The sequence below is a fragment of the Sesamum indicum genome, linkage group LG7 (assembly GCF_000512975.1).
Source record: "Sesamum indicum cultivar Zhongzhi No. 13 linkage group LG7, S_indicum_v1.0, whole genome shotgun sequence".
In the NCBI taxonomy this organism is placed as follows: domain Eukaryota; kingdom Viridiplantae; phylum Streptophyta; class Magnoliopsida; order Lamiales; family Pedaliaceae; genus Sesamum; species Sesamum indicum.
This window is the reverse complement of record NC_026151.1, coordinates 8453024-8471974: the sequence shown is the minus strand read 5'-3', so window position 1 is coordinate 8471974 and position 18951 is coordinate 8453024. Positions and strand designations below refer to the sequence as shown.

The following is an 18951-nucleotide window of genomic DNA, read 5'->3' as shown; positions in this document are numbered from 1 at the left end:
TTACCGAGGAGAAGACAGTGCTTTGTTTTGCCCTGACTGGTACTGCAAGGTTGCTTCCAGCATGGACTCGGCCATAACTGCCCTCTTTTCCATCTCAGCCAGGGCAGCAGTTGTTCCTTTATACTTCTCCTGCATGCGGTCAATGCAAGAGTGCAGCACAAATTCAATATATCTACAATCGAAAAAAATTAAAGGAAACTAAGCAGACAAAATGTCTAGTCTGGATGCACATCTTGAAACCATACTACCACTGCAGGTTATGCAGCAAACTATCATGAATGAGGAATCGTGAACAGCTGGAAAAGCAAATTGTATGGTTTTCTGAAGATGACAATTTACGTCATATAATAATGTTACTTGCATCAAATGATGTCACTGTTATAAAAGCCCCAAATGGGGATCAAGATGCGTAAACTGCCACACGTAGGGGGTAACAACACTACAGCTACTACTACTACTAAGAAAAGGAGAAAGAAACCTGAAGCACTTGTGCTGCATATCTCTGGGCAGCAGCATCTTGCTCGGCAGATATGCGAGCATCCTCTGCCACCTTCTGTTCTTGTTCCACCCTCATTAAGATCTAAAAGTAAACAGGAATGCAATTACCATACTGGAACAAACCAATCGTGAAAAATTGGTGTAATTGTAACTCAATCTTAGAGCACTAGTCTTACCTGAAGCATGGCATTCTCTTGTTCATGCTTATCAATGAGTAGTTGCCGAAGCTCAGAGACCTCTCGTTCTAACTGCTCAACCTAAAGCCAGAAACAGATGCTTGCTATCAGGTTGAATAAATCAAGGAAAATCCCAAAAGAAGAACACTACCTAGGTTAAATTACGGACCAGATTGTAAATGCAGAAGATGGTATCCTGCCTCTGCTGCTATAATCAACACTTACATATCTACTTGACGCACTAGCTTAAAAAGTTATATACTATGTAATTTTATATAATACTTTCCTTCAAGTTGTTCAAGTTGTTTGTTATGATCCATATGGAAGAAGATTTAAATACTTACCCTTATCAGTTTAATAAAAATAAGGTGGGATGAAAAGATTATTTTATCTAGCTTTATCTATTAATCTTTTTGGCTAGATAACAAATAAATTACCATATAAATAATTTAACCAATCAAAATGAACTCATAAATTAACTAACTTGAAATCTCTTCAGTAAGCAAAAAATAAGAATGAGACTGCAATATTTTGTTTTTGTGCCATGGATGACAGCATAAAAAAAGATATATATAGAGACTAATCTAGTTGCAGAAGGAGTACATGGTAGCGGAAAGATAGAAAATAAAACAAAGTTGGACATAAATTGTATCTCTGAATAATATGATAAATAAAAATCCAAATGGGGATCTTCTGTCTTTCAAGCTACTCTCGCTCTTCTACCCAATTTTGAACAAAGAGAAAAATGGAATCCGAAGAGGTTCATCTACACCTTGTTTTACTTCCATCTATTCTTTCAACCAAACAAAACTTTTTCCTAGACTCATTCACACTTTCATTTCCCTTGTACAATCAATTCTCACCGTCCAAACAAACTCACAAGGGGTGTTTGCAATATCTTCTGTGTTTCTTGTGGTGGAAATAAATTGTTGGAAGAGTTGAAAATCAGCAGTACTGAAAGTTGGGAGTATTTGAAAACAAAATTTAAAAGTGAAAAAAGGCTTACGTTGGATTGTTTGGGAAAACTACTTAATCGTTGCAATTTTACCAATAAGTTATAGAAGTTCGCTACGTTGGTTGAGAGTTGTCTATGACTTTTACTTAGATCATCTTATTCATTGAAAAGCATAGGATAAATCAAAAACACCTTGTCAATTTATTTTTAGCAAAAAGCTGATAAGCGCTTAAAATAAGCTTGCGCAAACAACCCTCCAGTAGGAAAAGTCATGGATAGCTAGCACATACTAGTGCACATGTCCACATATATTTCCACAAGCATTATTGTGACAAAACGAAAAGGAAAACAAGCAGTGTGCATCGAGCTTCTTACACACCCTTGCACTCAATTGTCGCCGATTATCCTGCTTAACCATCTCCACTAGTGCTATTTCAAGCTCTTCTGCCCTGTACAGAGAAAACTAAATATTAATAACTCAGTAACATGGGACATGGGATTATAACATGCTAACATAAATTTCTGCTTTAAGATGACAGCATTTTATCTTATCTGCAAAGGCCTTAAATCACACTACTGCAACTCACATGTCAAGCAAATTATTGAGCTGGTGGATTGCACTCCCTAAAATGGACTACCTAAAGGTTAGTGCAGATCAACACGGTGAATGTGAATTATCCATATCTCGTGATTTCCTTAATCTTTTTCCAAAAAAAAAAAAAAATCGCAACATATATTTTTATCGTAAGCCTTGATTAATGATCAGAATTGCAACATTAATAAAGCATTAACCTTACAGCTAATTATGCTTAACAGAGCACAGAAACAAAATCATGGAATGAATATTGGCTATCAGAACCATTTCCTATTTAAATATAAGAAATTTGTGTGTTAAGGACCATTCCAAGTGTTAATTCTAGAGACTTTTATCGTTTCAAAGACATGGACATCCTTCAGCATCATCAGAGAGGATAGTACCATGTACAAGCTTCCATAGCAATGAGGGGAAAGGGGGCTTGGGGAGTCCACATCAAGTGAGACTAGTATAACTTGCACAAAGTTCATTGAAAGTAGAAACTACATAATTCTAATCTAGATTTCTGCTTGTGTTATAGATGAAGTGAAGTGACACATAAGCATATGCTTTATCCTTAGGGGATGCAGGCAATGAGATTCCGACCTTGTTTCTCAAGAAAGACAAATATATAAGGTAACAGGTTATTTCCTGGTCAAAGCAGGAGGGAAGTTATTTTGAACACTTGATAATGTTTAAAGTTCCCTACAAATTAAGTGGGGTGTTCAGTCTAGAAGCACAGAAATGTCTGTCCTAAGGGAGCTGGATCAAATAGGAGGTTATCAACTAGAAAATGATAGCTTCAGCAAGCAATTGGAACTCCAGACTACTATAGATTTGTTCTCACCTAAGCTCAGCACATCGTTTTTCCTCAAGCAGCTTGCACAGCTCAACCTTAAGCCACACCGCCTGAATAAAATCAATGGCTTACATGGTCAAAAAAATGTTCGATAAGAGACACTATTTACTGTTTACTAAATATAGGATCAGTAACTGTAAACGGTATATCCTATGCATGCGAGAAGGACAAAACATTTTTAAATTCAAAACTATCATAATTCTTATTCATACTTCCAACAAAAAATGAGGAACAATATGAATAAAAAAATCAGGAGAAAGACAAAAGATGCAAAACAGTAATTTTTCATATAGTATAAGACCTATCCAGCAGGTATTTTGTTTGTTAATTAGATGGTAGTTAATATAAACAATCTCCACAAAAAGGAAGAAATACTTGTCAAAAGAGAGCCTGCATCTCAAGTTCAAGATTACTGAAGTGAATCCAAGAAAGAACACTAAGATACTAACCATTGACATGTATTCGTACTAGTTTACTTTGAATTCTTGACGTATTTGGTTCAAATATTTATGGTTGCTGTTGTTTACTATTATTATAGAACAAATAAAATATATAATCTGTAATTGGGAAAGACAGAAGCAGTTACTTATAGAAACAAGGAGAAAGAGTTCCTCAAGGTAGTTACAGATCCCTAAATAGGAGAGGTGATACATAAAGTTGAATCTAAAGTCCTTCCGGTATACTAAGTCGAGTAACAATAGCTCATTATGGGAGTCATGCTAATAAAGGATGATGTTAGAGAATCATCAGTGTGCTAGCGGTGCAGGCGTTCCAATCGAACAAACTCTTAAAGTAGAACACTCCGAGGCAAGAAATAAGCATGACAAGTGTGAATGTAAGTCAAAGAAACTTATTGAAAAATGGGAACAAGTAGGGGATAAGAGTCCATATATGGCTATTGTGGTATGATATGCTGGAAAAATAAATAAACAGCTACCTGCTCTTGAAGATCTTTACCAGGATCTACCTCCATGTCACCATTCAAGCTCATATATGGCCCATTCACATTATCAGATGAAGCATCCAAGTGTGAAACATTATCATTGATGTCAGCATTCGTTCCTTCTGGTTTATCAGTTCCTACCATTGTTGAATCAGGAGCCTGTTTGAAATTATATAACTTTGAAGCCAGAACCTGGGAGTCCCTCCAAACTCTAAACCCCTTCGATCTTTCTTCCAGTGCAGCCTTGACAGCAGGTCGATGTTTATTTCTCAGTTCTTGTAATCTCTTTTCATTAACATTTTGGTAAGCCATGCAAGCTGTCAAGACAAGTTGACTGCTATCAAAAGTGGAGCCTGCTAGCGACTGAAGCAGTGTGACTGCGTCTCCAGCATCCTTGGTTGTAACCAATGCAGGTCCTGCACAAAACTGAACAAAGATAAGTTTCATCCGGAAGAAAAGCCAACAAAGTTTCATATGAGCAGACAAACTTACATTATATCCTATTCTTTTATCAAATAAATAAATCAAAAAATATTTGCCAGTACCATATAACTCCATTAAAGCGAGTGCAGTCCGGAATAGCATTACACGATTTCCTTCATAGAGAAGTACGTCCCAGACCCTAAGAACTGAAGGAATACAGAATTAATCAGGTTTAAGGGTGTAAGAATTGAAAAATGGATGACCCTAAAGTTAATAAGTAGGATCAGAATGCAGGGTTTCCTGTAAGGCAATGGTATCAAGTTTCAAGGTTACCTAGCAATGATATCCAAATTCATGATTTTTTCCAATTAATATTGCATGACTGAGATAAAGAACCTCACCACTTTCCCATGGAAGCATATTCATAAATATCGTAAGGAACCACGGCCCAGTCACCCATGCCACCTGCACTCCCAGATAATCCAGATGGTTTACTGTGGCACAAAAAAAATTAATGAGGAGCAGAAAAAGATGGTTGGATAGAATACTCGTTATGAAAGGGTATGTAAAAGAAAAGCTACCAAAAGGAACAAACCTAGTTTGGGAAATCTCTCGCGCACCAACTCCTCAAGAACAAGTTGATCAACCTGCCAAAGACATAATTTAACACGAGAACCTTAATCATCTTACACCATTTTATCATGTGTAACTATTTCAGAGAAATGTTTGATAAATTGGTGGGAATTTGTTCTTCATGTAAAGGAACAGCTGGCAAACAAAAGCCTAGGAATACCTGAGATTCTATCATTTCTTCTGAATAATAGCCATCAAAATAGTCATCTAGGATACCCATTAAAGCCCTGAAATTTAATTAACTCATGAGATATATCTAGTTTAATAAGATCGAGGGCATCTAAAAAAAATTATTCAATGAGGCTAAGTGAAAACATTATAATCTGCAATACGACATGTTACGTAGCCAGCAATTTTACAGTTTCACAACAATGGGTATACAATAACATGCAAAAAAAAGTGAACCAAGATTCAACCCACCAAAATGCATTTTCCTCGGGCATCAAAAGCAATAACAAGCCTGCGAAGAAATTCATAGCCTGCATGCATTAGATATAAGCATCAGCAGCGCCCTACAACAAGATATCTGATTGCAGCACAAAACATAAGCCTGGAAGGCCTGGTACTTACTGATTTTTTTTTAAAAAAAAGAACAAAATAGATGTAAAAGACATTTAAAAATTGCAACAGACTTCCAGAATAAAAGAGTCCTCGGACTATATGAAACAGTTTCCCTTAATATTTTAGTAAACAACATTCTGTATAAACCCAAAAACTCATAAGCGCTTCAATTCTTTCAGAGCTGACACTGTAAGATGCTAATGATTAACGAAGAAAGACAACAATTATCCAACTGGGAGGTCGTGCAGAATTCTTGATCTAAACAAAACTTTCAAATATCTAGATGAGAGAGACTTGTGGATAATCCAAAAGTATTAGAATTACAGCAGCTAGACGCACACACACCCCACCCATCCAAAAAAGAAAAATACACTGACAAACAGGGCAGAGCATATATAAACCAAAAAGAAATTGTAGAAAACAAATCAAGAGAAGGCTTTAGAAGATTGGCTATTTCTTCTGCTCCATGCTGCTTCAGAGATGCAATTCTTTGGATGAGTAGATCCACCCAAATAAATAAGTTTAAAGTGGCAAGAACTTCATAGTAATGATACTGTGACAAGTCTTCATGGGAGAACAACCATATTTCAGAAAGCATCAAATATTAAAAAAGAACTTATCATTAATTGACATGTAAGATAGTCTTTCTAAAAGGTTCTTTGAAGTAGACTTACCTGGCAGTAGCCAACAGAAGGATTATGGCGGGCATACGCAGTAAGCAAACGCCTTAAAGCATTTCTACCATCATCATCTAAAGCAGGATGGCCTGGAAAAGTTCGAGGCAAGTCCTGCATTGCAAAGGTAATAAAATTGGATTTCTAGTCGCAGCCATATTTAAAAAATAGAATTGTTAGTAAAATACCACACAGGTGAAGAAGAATGAATAACCTTCTCAATCTGGCCTTTCCATTTTTCAGGTACACCTGCACATTCTGGATTTGACTCATGAATCTTATCCTCCAGTTCATTGTTATTGCTTCTGACACAATTGTCTGGAGCAAGCAAATTATGATAGTATTTTTCCACTCGACGTGCTTTAACACCAACAAAGGCTTGCCAAAGCTGTAATTTCAAGTGAAAAGAATTAATAAAGAGTATAGAGGGAAAAATCAGCAAGAGAATTATCAAGAATGTTTGATCTTTTCCTACTTCGCCCCTTAGTGCCATTGGCACCCCTCCTTGAACAAGACACTCCAGTTCTTCCTTCCAAGGAGGTAGAGATTCTGAATTAGTAGCATTGTGAGCCGCCCCCACAGTTGGAGCAGGAACACTATCTCCTGAACTTATGTCTTGAACAGGATCTGATTCTGATCTTTCCAAATCGTAAAACTCTTCCTCAGAGTCGTCTTCAGATGCTCCTTTCCCAGGTTTAGCCTCTTCTAGGGGAGGAATTGGCTTTCCTGCACCAGGCACTGATTCATTTTTAATTGAAGTGTCCTTCTTTTTCACACGAGCACTCATCATATCTTCTATGGCGCGAAGAGATGGCCTGATCTCTGTCCATATTTGTACGCGGTGAATTTTAACATCTGTTGCAGATTGCACTTCATTTTCCTTTTTCAAACTTTCATGGTTAGTCTTATCATTTGAATCCTCCGGTTCACCAGCATTCTTGGAATTATCATCAGCTGTTAGATTCACTGATTCAAAATTCAAATTTGCAGCATTATGGGTATCAAATAAGCCAGATTCTGATTGCCTTTCCAGAAATTCCTTCCATCGATCTGATCTCTCCTCCTCTTCTTCCTAAAATCACATCAGATGACATATATTTATTAGTAATTAATTACTTTGAAAAGTAAGGCAAGGCAGTGGCCAGTTTGATGGTTTTCTCCTCCTAAAAGTATTTAAAAAATTCGTAACCGACAGAAATTGAGTTCATAGGGAGAATGGGAAAACCTTGTAGATGTTAGCATATTCCCGATATCGTTGTACATGCTGAGGTCTCACTGCAAACCCATAAGCATCCCTGCTCATGCAATTTCCAAATTAAAATGCAGAATCAAGCAATTACTCTTTGTGATGATAATCTCCAGCCTTTCCTTCAGGTTTTATTAATTTTAAAGGCAAAAATGCAAAAAAGAAAATAATTTGAGGAAAAACCAGGATACAGAAATAAAATCTGTCCAGATATCACGCATTTATTTTAGTTCCACGGAATTTCTGTTTTAAACAAACAGAGAGTTAGAATCACCCCACATGAAGTATCTCTTTCTCTTACAGTTTCATGGAATAAAAGATGCGAATTAGGAGATGATTGGTGAAAAAGTTACCAGAGCAATACCAAGATTGTGCATATATATTGCACTTATTCATATTTCTAGGTCCCCTGTACCAAAAGTTTGTAGTAGTTCTTCTCATCCCACATACATGCTATCAGCCTCCAAAAACTGCCTACTCAGATTAATAGCAACAACCTCACTGTAAAATGGTTTTAGCATTGTCCCACCATCACAACTGCTACGTCAAACTTTGTTTGAATGCAAATCACACTGAAAAGTAACTTTTTGTTCAAATTTACAACTAATCAACTTTCCATGTTCTTGGATCCAGTAAAATCAATGTTATGAATCTGGTGAAATTATTAGAATATTTTTTATCAAGAAAATAGGAAAAACTGAAAGCCGGAGAGGAAACCTCATCGGTGCACTTCGACATCAATTTACACCCCAAAAACCTTAATCATAGCCAGTCAACCAGAAATCTCTTATACAAAAAAAAAAAAAAAGAAAGAAAAAGAAAAAGAAAACAGAGAGAGCATAATAGCCAGTTCGATAATAAATACTCTCAAATTGGATTTATTTGTAATGTCGCAGAACCCAAGAGCAAAGCAACAGAAAACCTCAAAACCCGAAGAACCCAAGAAAATCGACAGACTCATTTTTCAAACTGCGGCTGAACTAAGGTGAAGCAGAGGTTAACACCAGAGTGACAGATCATAAAATAAAAGCAATGCAAGAAAGCAAAAATGGCCGACACGTGGGGAAATACAAAGCACATTGCAATACCTCTTGTGATCAAAAGAAATAACAGGAACAGGGTTTAGCACAACCGCCGCCGACGCCCCTTTGGCCTTCATTATCGGAACCAATACAAAAAAAAAAAAAAACCAATCCCACCTCCAAAAATAGCTTTTTTCCTCTTTATCCTTTACTGGGTCTCCTTACTTTGACGGGCTCGATCTATCTACTTAACTCTCCCCCCTAAATCTCTGCAACAGAAGGAAAACCGTACAGTCAATAAATGTGAAATGGGGTCCCCCTGTTTTCTTGCTTCTTGGCTACAGCAGTGAGTGGTCTCACTGAGTAAGTAGGTTCGGCGCGCCAGTGCGTGTAGTGTGTGGGGTAAGGGGGTGGCATCATTATCACATGGAAAGCGCGAGGTTACCGTCAGAGAAAAATGGTTTACATGTGAGAAAGGGAGTGATTACTGATTGCTTAGCACGGAGTTCGAGTAATGGTAGAGCAGAGGAGTAATTTTGCAGCCAAAAAGGCGATCAGATATCTCAATATCAGAAGATTGTTCATACTTCAAACCGCAAAAAGGTGAGCAATTTCTTGGGAGTGGGCGGTTGGGGTGAAGGGGACTCACTCAATTTGTACTACTTCTCACACTTCTTTCCTATGTAGGCTTCATATTTTTGAGAATTAATTTTCATTTTAAACAATATATATTAATTAATTCCATAGATATCAAACATTAAAAAATAAAAAAAACTTACCAGAAATTATTGAAAAAGATTGAGAAAAAAAACAAAAAGGATAATATGTGGAAGTTAGAAGAAATAAAAATAAATAGAAAATAACATATCATAAATACTGAACACACTAAAATAGTACTCTTCAATTATATAAAGCTATAGGTACTCGTTTTTTCTGCATGTATATTATATATTTTATATTTTAAAATATACTGTAAATAATAATAAAAATATAAACTTTTCACAACAATAAAAAAAATAAAAATGGAAAACTAAGATTGTAATATCGGACCTAATATAAATATTGGGTTCTAATAATGTGAACAAAAGGTGTGATTATGCATGATTATTAATTTTATCATGCCTAATCACACGAATCAAATGAGGCCTAAATCTCTCATAAGTTATATATAACTAGCAGCTAACGCACATTGATGTGTCTACACAATGTAATAATTTTTATTGTATCTTTTTAATTAAATGAAATAAAATAAAATTTGATTGAACTCAACATGAGTTGAGTTATAGTAATTTGATACTTTACGATTTATTTTCTTTTTTAACTTTTTATTAATCATAACGAGTTTGAGCCAAATCTAAAAGTTTATTGAATAAACAAAATTTGTTCAAATTTAGTATGCTATGCTTAACAAATTAAATTTAAATGAATTTTCATTAATCGAACTGAAATTGAGCACCCAATAATTTTTCATTGAAATAAAAATTGATAGTTATTGCTCATCGGAGCTAACACCGTAAAATGTTGGAAGATATAATCGGCTATTTTATGATGTTTAAGACAGCAACAGTTTTTAACTGAGATTTAAATAAAAATGAATTACATATCTAGATACTAGCAGGCAAATGAAAAAGTATGCAAGAAAAATAACATGTTCTAAAAAATGTGCAAAAATATTGAGAAAATCTAAAATGTTGTTGAGCCGGCTCCTCCATCTTGCGATTGTAGGGCAAGTTTACTTTCACAGTTGTTGATTGATCCAATTGGATGACGGTCTACGTGAGTACGAAGTGTTATTGCTACATCAAAAGGTAACGAACGTTTGTTTAGGAAGAGTTTGTTACATGTTTCAGCTAACTTAGCACAACTCCTTGTCTCAATTTTTTTTTCCAAATTATCTAACTATCTATTACCGCGTTGACAGTTCATGCGTCTGTCTATTGTGAATGTCTGGTGGTGACATGTCCGTTGAGTAGTTTGAGTTATCATATGCTACAAGTGCTTTGGTCTGGTTAATGGGCACTAACAAGTGTCAGCTAAGTTAAGTGTAGACCTTAATTTTTGAGTTCCGAACATCTTGACTTCTTGATTTTGTCGCAAATAGATTTGAGTTCTGATAATGTATTATAATGTAAGTGTATTATATTGAAAATACAACTATTTCTACTTTTAAATTCAATAAACAATTCGAGTTTTAAAGAAAAAATTGAAAATGGGGTGAGAATACCAACACCCTAAAATTTTGGTGTAAGATTAAAATGACTGTAATTATTCGTACCTTTTTGGAAATTCCGAAACTTCATGGGTGCTTTTTCGAAATTTCAACAATTTGTGTATCAAAACTGAATTTTCTTCAATATTTACAACCAAACCATAATTGGCAGTTCCCCTTCTCCAGCTGGACCACCTCTGCTGACGTAAGCCTCCGGCGCTAACTTGAGCTCCCGTGTGCAGTTAACCTATACCCCATCACCATCCACCATGCCGGGCGCCCTCAAGCTCACCAATTTCACTATCGTTCACGCTCGTAAACCCTACAGATTGCTCAACAATTTCTCCTCCACATCCTCCACCACCGCCACCGTCGATTCGAGGCCAATTCCCCGGCTCAAGTACTTCGCCGGGTTCTGGTGTAGGACAACCCTATGCGCATCCGCCTCGAACGTTGATATTGCCTCCCACTTTTTCCGTAGCGGGAAAAACGGGCGGAATCTTCACTTCTACACCTCCGATTGTAGGAACAAAGGGCAAGTCGTTCATTTACAGCGCAGCACAAACGGTGATTTCGGAACTCAAATGGGTGCCACTGTCAATGGCAGGGTCGACAGCCAATGCAACGAACCTGATGTGTTGCAGCCGCCGCAAAAGGACGGAGAGAAACGGCCGGCGGAGCCGTCTAAATTGCTCACATTGCCTACGATCCTGACAATTGGCCGTGTTGTCGCCGTCCCGCTTCTCGTCAGCAGTATGCACTGAATTCTGTACCTCCTCTTTGTTTAAGCTTTTCAATCTGTGAGTTGGTCAACAGTGCATCAGAAAATAATGATGGAAACATTTGCTATTGAGTTCTTTCCAGTTGCTTAAGTTCTGATTTTGATTTCATATCCAGTTCAGTCTATTTTGTGTGCACCATTTTTTAGCAGTGGTAAAATTGATGAATTGACATTTGGTATCTCTGTACAAGCTTTTTATGTTGAGAGCTGGTGGGGACCTGCTGCTACAACGGGAATCTTCATTGCAGCTGCCATTACAGATTGGCTCGACGGTTACCTTGCTCGAAAGGTGCTTCTTTTCAACCTTCAAAATTTCTCGAAAACATAAGATGAGGTTTATCTATGTTGTCTCCATTTCCTGACATGCATGTTCATGTATATTTGCATAACAGATGAAATTGGGTACTCAATTTGGTGCATTTTTGGATCCGGTGGCTGATAAGGTAACACTGACGATTTTGGCACACTTATATATATTTGCCCGAGTATAAATCTTCTGATTTAAGTTTTTAGTCCACTGTTATCTTGAAATCATATGAAAGATAAGTGAAGCTATAAAATAAAGAGCCATTATAAGAAAAGATTATAGTATTTTAGGGTGGTATGAGTGAGAGTAAAAGCCCAAACTTTGAATTCAGGGATACTCTTTGAATGTATGGACTCTAAGAGCCGACATTCTTTGAACTACGAACTAATGCTCAACTTTTTTCGGAAAGTTGAAACAATGTTGGCCAAGCTAATGCAGGAGGACCTTATAGTTGTCTTTTTTAATTGATGCAGCTTATGGTAGCTGCCACCTTGATCTTGTTGTGTACCAGACCATTTGAAGCTGGTATGTTTGGACAAGCGCCATGGCTGTTGACTGTGCCTGCAATTGCCATAATTGGTAGAGAGGTAAGATCCTAAGTATTTGAGTGCTGGAAATATCTATTTCAAGAGCAGTTTCTGTCCTTTTCAACATTACTTACTTTTGTTTAATTTGGTACATTACATGCATTTACATGTTTGACTAAGTCATCAACTTGCAGATAACCATGTCTGCGGTCAGGGAGTGGGCTGCTTCCCAAGACAGAAAGCTTTTAGAGGTTCAAAACTCAAGCACACATATCTTGCCATTATGAAAATGTTCATTGGCCTGTAAATTTACTTGCTTCCATTAGTGAATCCACTGAAAATCTCTTGCTCTGCCCCTCGCCCAGGCTGTTGCAGTTAATAATCTAGGGAAATGGAAAACTGCCACACAGATGACTGCATTGACCATGCTTTTGGCTGCCAGAGATGGAAGGTATTTTCCCTATCTTTTTTTTGATGTAATTTCAGTGTAGATTATTTTAGTTTTGGAGATTGTATGTGTAATTTTCTGATGTATGCAACTGTCTTCTCTGTGTGTGTGTGTGTCCGTGTACAGTCTTGTAGGTTCAGGAGCTCTTGTATCTTCTGGGGTAGTGTTGCTCTACATATCATCATGGCTCTCCTTATGGTCATTGCTTGTGTATATGAGGAAGATATGGAAAGTGCTGCTGCTGTAGTAACATCGACCATCAGTTGTATTTCTTGATTCATATCTGTTAGAGCTGAGATTGGCATCATCCTTTTCTACACGGTGACAGTACTCTCTAGACACGGATGAGGAGACACTGCACATATTGGTGATTCTTCAGCTACACTTGAGTTCGATCCTGTGAAAGTTCTATGGTCCAGGAATGCAAGAAAAGATATTGGCTGAACATATTGCAGCCTTCTAGCATTTGTTTTACTGACTAATAAATCATCAACCAGCATGTGGGGGTCCCAAGTTTTCCATCCTCCGGAAATTTGTTGGGGCTAAACTCGGTCTAGATGCTGCTCACTAATGGTTCCTTTGGGTATCATGATGATTTTGGCAGTCCTTAACTACACTTGTAGCATAAACAGTCTGGAACTTGTGTGCCTGAATTTTATGCAAGCAGCTAAAAATTTATTTTTGCACACATGTGGCTCTCTGGTTGACTGTTCAAGCTAGAATCATCAGTCATTGGTTTTTGAAGATTTGTAAAAAAGAAAAGCACGGCCACATTTTTCTGTTGATTAATATGTTGTAAAAAACGTCATGTAATATGTTGCAAAAATTGTGAAACGTACATGTTGTGGTTTGATTTGTACTCTTTATGTTTCCAATCTGATCAGCAGAGTTCACCTAAATTCATTTCAAACAGGAGCTTGTTATATGGACAATGCAAAGATTTGCCTTCTAGTTTTATATTCAAGGTCTTCTACAGGTGGCTAGTGGCAAAACCAGCTTGTTACTATTACATCATGCCCTGGGGCTGCAAATTCTGGTGATACAACTCAGACGGCTCTCACAGTCTACACACACACACAAATCCACATTTATGGACTTGAAATCTGAAACTCCAAATGAAATGTTGCATTTTCATGTATTTTGGTGGTCAGAAAGGTTGATGTTTGTGGCTCATGCCCAAGGCAAAAAGAACTCAACTTCAATGTATTAACCAGTACTAGCAGTTCAGGCAAAGAAACTGGCTATCCTCAATTCTACTAAACTCCATGGATACTCAAATGTCAAGAAATCCAGCCACGATGAGCTTAGATTGTCAGAACAAGAGCATCTAGTCTTTCAACCAAATCTGAGATGTGTACTTGTCTGGAATTCTGGATGATGATCAACAGACAGAAGGAACCACAAGCATTCTGAAGAAACTTTTTGGATTATTCTTAAGAGAATAAATCACTGTCCCCTGTTCATCACCTGGTAACTATCCCTGTTTCATATGCCAGTCAGCAAAAATTTCGAAGCGATGCTCCCTTGGCATCTTCCTGGCATAATCATTAACATTATCAAGAGTCTTGAGATGCCAAACATCACCTTGACATGCTTGCATATGTTCCTTTTTCCCATTGGCTGAACGAAACACGGAGCCTTCTGGTTCTGTAAGAAGGATTGTACCATGTGTTGGCATCTCAAGGGGTAAATGAACCTCCTTTTATTGAAAGAATCGGTCCATCAAATGGACTGCTAGTAACCAAATGGGAGTCTAGAAATACAACTATCACTGTGATGTCATCGTGAAAATGTCGTCTCACTCCCCTATCAATCTTTTTCAGGTCCGAATATCTCATTTCTCTTTTCTTTGCTGCTTCGTGCAATGCAGCTTTGACGAGTTTTCTGGCGATGCCCTGCAAATAAACAAAACAGAGAAGGTTCTTAATCAGGAAACGGTATGACCATAGATGTCCATATGTGAGTTAATGAAATCAGCCACCAGTCTCTTCTATACTATGTCGGAGATCAGGAAAAGGTTCATAATCAGCATATAATGGCCTAACGAATGGTTGCCTTTGATGCTTATTAGTAAACTTCAGACTTGACAAACCGGAAAATATTTGTCCTAATAAACCAGTTGCCTTTAATGTTCCGTGAAATGAGTAAATTTGAGCCCAGTCGCACTGCAGCTCTCTAATAATATGTTGGTGGTCAGGGGACGGGTGGGAGGGTGGCCCGGACTATTTTTTGTTTGGCATGGCCAAGAAAATGAGAAAAGAAAAGCTCAAGTAACATAGAAATCATACGTTTCGTGGAGAGCAGCTGACGAGTTCAACAGCCTCTTGATTGCTAAGGTGCTCCCACAGGCCATCAGAAGCAAATATAAGAAATTGATCCTCAGGATAAAGTTCCTTAACGAGTATTGACGGCTCTGCCAAAAGGATTGGTTTCTCGAATGGTTCAGGCAATCTGAATTTTGGCAACAAAGGCGGTCTATTGAACTCTGATTTCTTCAAGTAGGCATCACCAATTGATCTTGAAACCTGAGATGGAAGTAAATATATATTAGAAAGGCAAGTCAAGAGAAGTGGTCTGCAGCATTTCTTATCAAAATTAAAATAATTAGCATGTCTTATTAAACCAAATGTGACAGTTATTACATTAGAATCTTGCTGAAAAAGATTACAGAAGTTCAATATTGCAACTCATTATTTATAGACTAGTATTAGGTCAGACTATGTTGGAGCGCTTTTGCGAAAAGGATATGGAACAGCGATGCGGTCATAGTTCCTTTCAACATCCACTTTAATTGTAAACAATTTCTCCTCTTTTGCAGGAAATCTCATCCCGACTCGTGGAAAGCAATAGTTAAGTTCCACAGCTTAAGCATTGATGTTTTGATGTCAAAAGACTACGGTTTACGACAAAAATCCTCATGCCACCCCACATAAAAAATGAAAATGTAGTGCGAAAGCCCCCTCCATCCAATATGTATATATACCACAGACATAAGTACATAGATACATGAAGACAAACAAACAGAGAGAGGGAGAGAGGAGACAACTGAGTTCTTCAATATTGTACACTAAAATTATGTCAGATTTATAGCACTAACTTATGATAGTTGGAGAACAGGACATCAAGTTCTTCAATTTTGTAAAATTACAGCATAATTTCTCTGTCAACACATCAATTATGGAACAGACATCTAACTCATTGTGGAAAGATCTATTCATTCTTTTCTTTCCACTTTTTTAAAACTAGAAGGCTTTTTCCACACAAATAACATCACATAATGTTTAACGAAATTCACTATCACATGCCAAGAAAATGAGTAGAGTCATACTGATAACCCTCTAATCAACATTATTTTGTAAAATGAGTTTGTCAAGGTTTACCAAGGCCGACTCCCAGAGAATACAATAAATAGCCCAGAGGATTTTGTAATTAAAGCCAACTAGAGCATCGAAATAATATCTCACGATAGAGAACAAAAATGATAATTAACAGTTAAATGTCACCTGAATGATACCCTTGACACGCCAAACCTTGTGCTTCAGAACAACAATCTGAGGATCATCGGGATGCAACGAATGTAATTCCTCCCGAACAGATTCCAGATTTGCATTGTGTTCATCTGATAACTGGACGGCTTTGACCTCTTTCTCAGCCTTATCAAGTCTCCCCAACACTGCCCTGGAATCTCCAGCATTTGCAATGTATAAAAATCCGTTGCATACAATGCCAACCAAACAACACGATCCCACGGAAGCAATTTCTGGTTTAGTTTCCCATTGCTTTTTAACCAAAGAAAGAAATTCTTCCTCTGTTGCCAAATACGCATTTTTTATAACATCAGCTGACATGTCTTGATCATCTGATGCGAATTCTGCATAAGAATAGGTGTCAAGTGAGTACATATGCATTAGAGTGATGCAGTTCAAGCAAAGTTACATGCAATCTCAAGAAATTTCAAATATAGAATCAACAAGCAGGTATGTCACTCCTTTTCTTCTTCTCAGCATTATGTATGTCTTGACAGACCACTCTAACTTTGGCTGTTGATGATAATAATAGTGAAAGAGTTCACCGAATTCCTGAACTGACACTAGATCTTTCCACCTAGATGTCTCATGTGAATTAAAAATGGTAGATTAGTATAATGGGCTGTTTATGTGTGTCCTTACGAGTGGTAACTGTTAAGCATGAAAACAAATAACACTCTCATATATCCCACACAGACGGCCAAAAGAAACAGAAAACATGTAAAATTCTGTTGACTGAACTTAGCGTACACTGAACTACTTCTTCAAAATTTATAGTCCGTACGAGCAAACTTGATTCCTATATCCTATCCCAATTAGTTCAAGAAATTAACCTAAATGTCAATTGCTCCCATCTATATATATAGAGGCATCATAATTTCCAATCTGATACTTGGAAATAATCTTTTCACAATTATGTAAAGCATATTTTAGGTTAAAATGCTTATCATATACTATTTCCCCTCTCCAAAGTTTGACCTTTGATTCCCACTCCTATAATTGTTTGATTCAGCACTAAATCTCACAAAATCATGTGTTCTGCAAAGAACATGTAGAATATGATATACTAGAATTAAGAGAAGCCCTACAACTTTAAAGGAAGTCAAGCACATTCTGCAAAAGGAAAATTACAGCCTAACAGAAAAAACTATCGAGATCCAACTAATTTTCAACAGAATCCGCATATTGAAGAGGAAACTAAATAATAGAATATGTCGTAAGAGAGAGAAACATACTCTTAATATTTTCAAAAAGTCGATCCCTTAAGAATCTTGAGGCTGCTGGACCGGCATGCCCATCATAAATTCCAACAAATGTACCTTGAGGACCTGACTCAGTGGAGCTCATTGGCCCGGACTCGAGCTGGCTGTAATCTTCCAATACAGTATTGGCTTGAATTACTGCCATCGAAAATTCCCCGTTGACGTGGTATCCTGAATCTTTATACCACCACAAACCATCGGAACGGCCAATAAGTTCATACCCTCTATTGCTGCTATTTTCTCCGTCATCATCTACTAATGGCCTCCAACATGGCAGTACAAGCTTTCTCCATGTAGGGGTCACCATAGCTCATACTACTTTCTTTCCTTATTCACTCAAATGAACCCGCAATATAGCAAAAGCGAATAAAAACAACAGATATATAAAACTTTGAGCAACTCCAACCCCAGAATCAATGTTTTATCCTCCCTAGCTCCAAATCCAAATCATAAATTCCCAACTTTATGCAGTCATCAAACAATGCAGACAACCATCAATCTGTGTTATGCACAACAAGGAAAAAAACCAAGAAACCAGCAAAATTAAACAGGTTCCTCCCGAAAATAGCACAATCCCAAAAGACAATGCACAAAAAACAACACCAAACAGTTAATGACTTTTAAATAAGATGCATTGAACGGAAATATGATGAAATGTATAGAGCCCACAAAATATATTCACATTTAATTAGTAAGAAAAAGAAAAAGAATACAAATAGAAATGAAGATTCTGAAAATTACCAAGAATCAGAGCCTTTCAATCATGGGGGCAACAACTGAACATCCCATTACAATTTTCAATTAGATACTCAAGATATCCTTTGAGAAAGAGGGCAAAGATTGTTCCTTTTTTCCTCTCTCTCTCTCTTTTTTTTTTAATTATTATGTTAAAAAAGGGATAGATCAAGAGAGAGAAAGATAGTGAGAGAAAGAGTGCAATGGCTTTGATGTAAATAAAATATGCATACATTAAACTAGTACTTACATATATATAATCAACTCTGAATGGGCTTCCTCTTTCCTGGTTGGGTTCTTGGAGATTTCTAGCAATTCCCATGCAAATTACAGGCTAAAAATGGGTAATCCCTACTTTGCAGTTTGCACCTTCAAAACCCAATGTATTTCACAACGCTCATTTAGAATCTGAAAATTTTCATTTTGTACCCCAAAACAAAAATTTACTGTGCAAGATCCACCGCTCTTGCACTTTTTAGCAGGTAAAATATCAGTGGAAAAAGTAATTTAGTGGAGAGTCAATGGTCACTATCTATTTCCTTGCCTTTTTATTTATTTATCTTTTTCTTTTTGGGGGGGGGGGGGGGGGGG

At 37.1% G+C, this 18951-nt stretch overlaps 3 protein-coding genes across 4 annotated transcripts; 1 reads left to right on the top strand and 2 right to left on the bottom strand.

The window, feature by feature from the left end:
- LOC105166637 (rab GTPase-activating protein 1-like) lies at positions 1–9237 on the bottom strand. Its single transcript, XM_020695231.1, has 16 exons — positions 8631–9237; positions 7522–7591; positions 6772–7368; positions 6511–6684; positions 6297–6410; positions 5482–5540; positions 5222–5288; positions 5024–5075; positions 4830–4922; positions 4551–4634; positions 4000–4421; positions 3051–3112; positions 2009–2078; positions 675–755; positions 479–580; positions 1–129 (listed from the first exon to the last, which is right to left on the bottom strand). Exons 1-16 carry the CDS (start codon positions 8699–8701, stop codon positions 1–3), a joined length of 2247 nt encoding a protein of 748 aa, XP_020550890.1. The 5' UTR covers positions 8702–9237.
- Positions 10920–13652, top strand: LOC105166636 (CDP-diacylglycerol--glycerol-3-phosphate 3-phosphatidyltransferase 2). Its single transcript, XM_011086075.2, has 7 exons — positions 10920–11526; positions 11746–11843; positions 11947–11997; positions 12335–12448; positions 12583–12639; positions 12754–12839; positions 12963–13652. The coding sequence occupies exons 1-7, from the start codon at positions 11043–11045 to the stop codon at positions 13081–13083; spliced, it is 1011 nt and encodes a 336-aa protein (XP_011084377.1). The 5' UTR covers positions 10920–11042; the 3' UTR covers positions 13084–13652.
- On the bottom strand, positions 13736–18830 carry LOC105166635 (probable protein phosphatase 2C 38). Of its 2 annotated transcripts, none has more exons than XM_011086074.2 (5): positions 18611–18830; positions 17599–18124; positions 16340–16707; positions 15125–15361; positions 13736–14731 (listed from the first exon to the last, which is right to left on the bottom strand). In XM_011086074.2, exons 2-5 carry the CDS (start codon positions 17930–17932, stop codon positions 14516–14518), a joined length of 1155 nt encoding a protein of 384 aa, XP_011084376.1. In that variant the 5' UTR covers positions 17933–18124; positions 18611–18830; the 3' UTR covers positions 13736–14515. The 2 variants fall into 2 exon arrangements, with proteins under 2 accessions (XP_011084376.1, XP_011084375.1); XM_011086073.2 differs by lacking the exon at positions 18611–18830 and adding an exon at positions 18367–18589.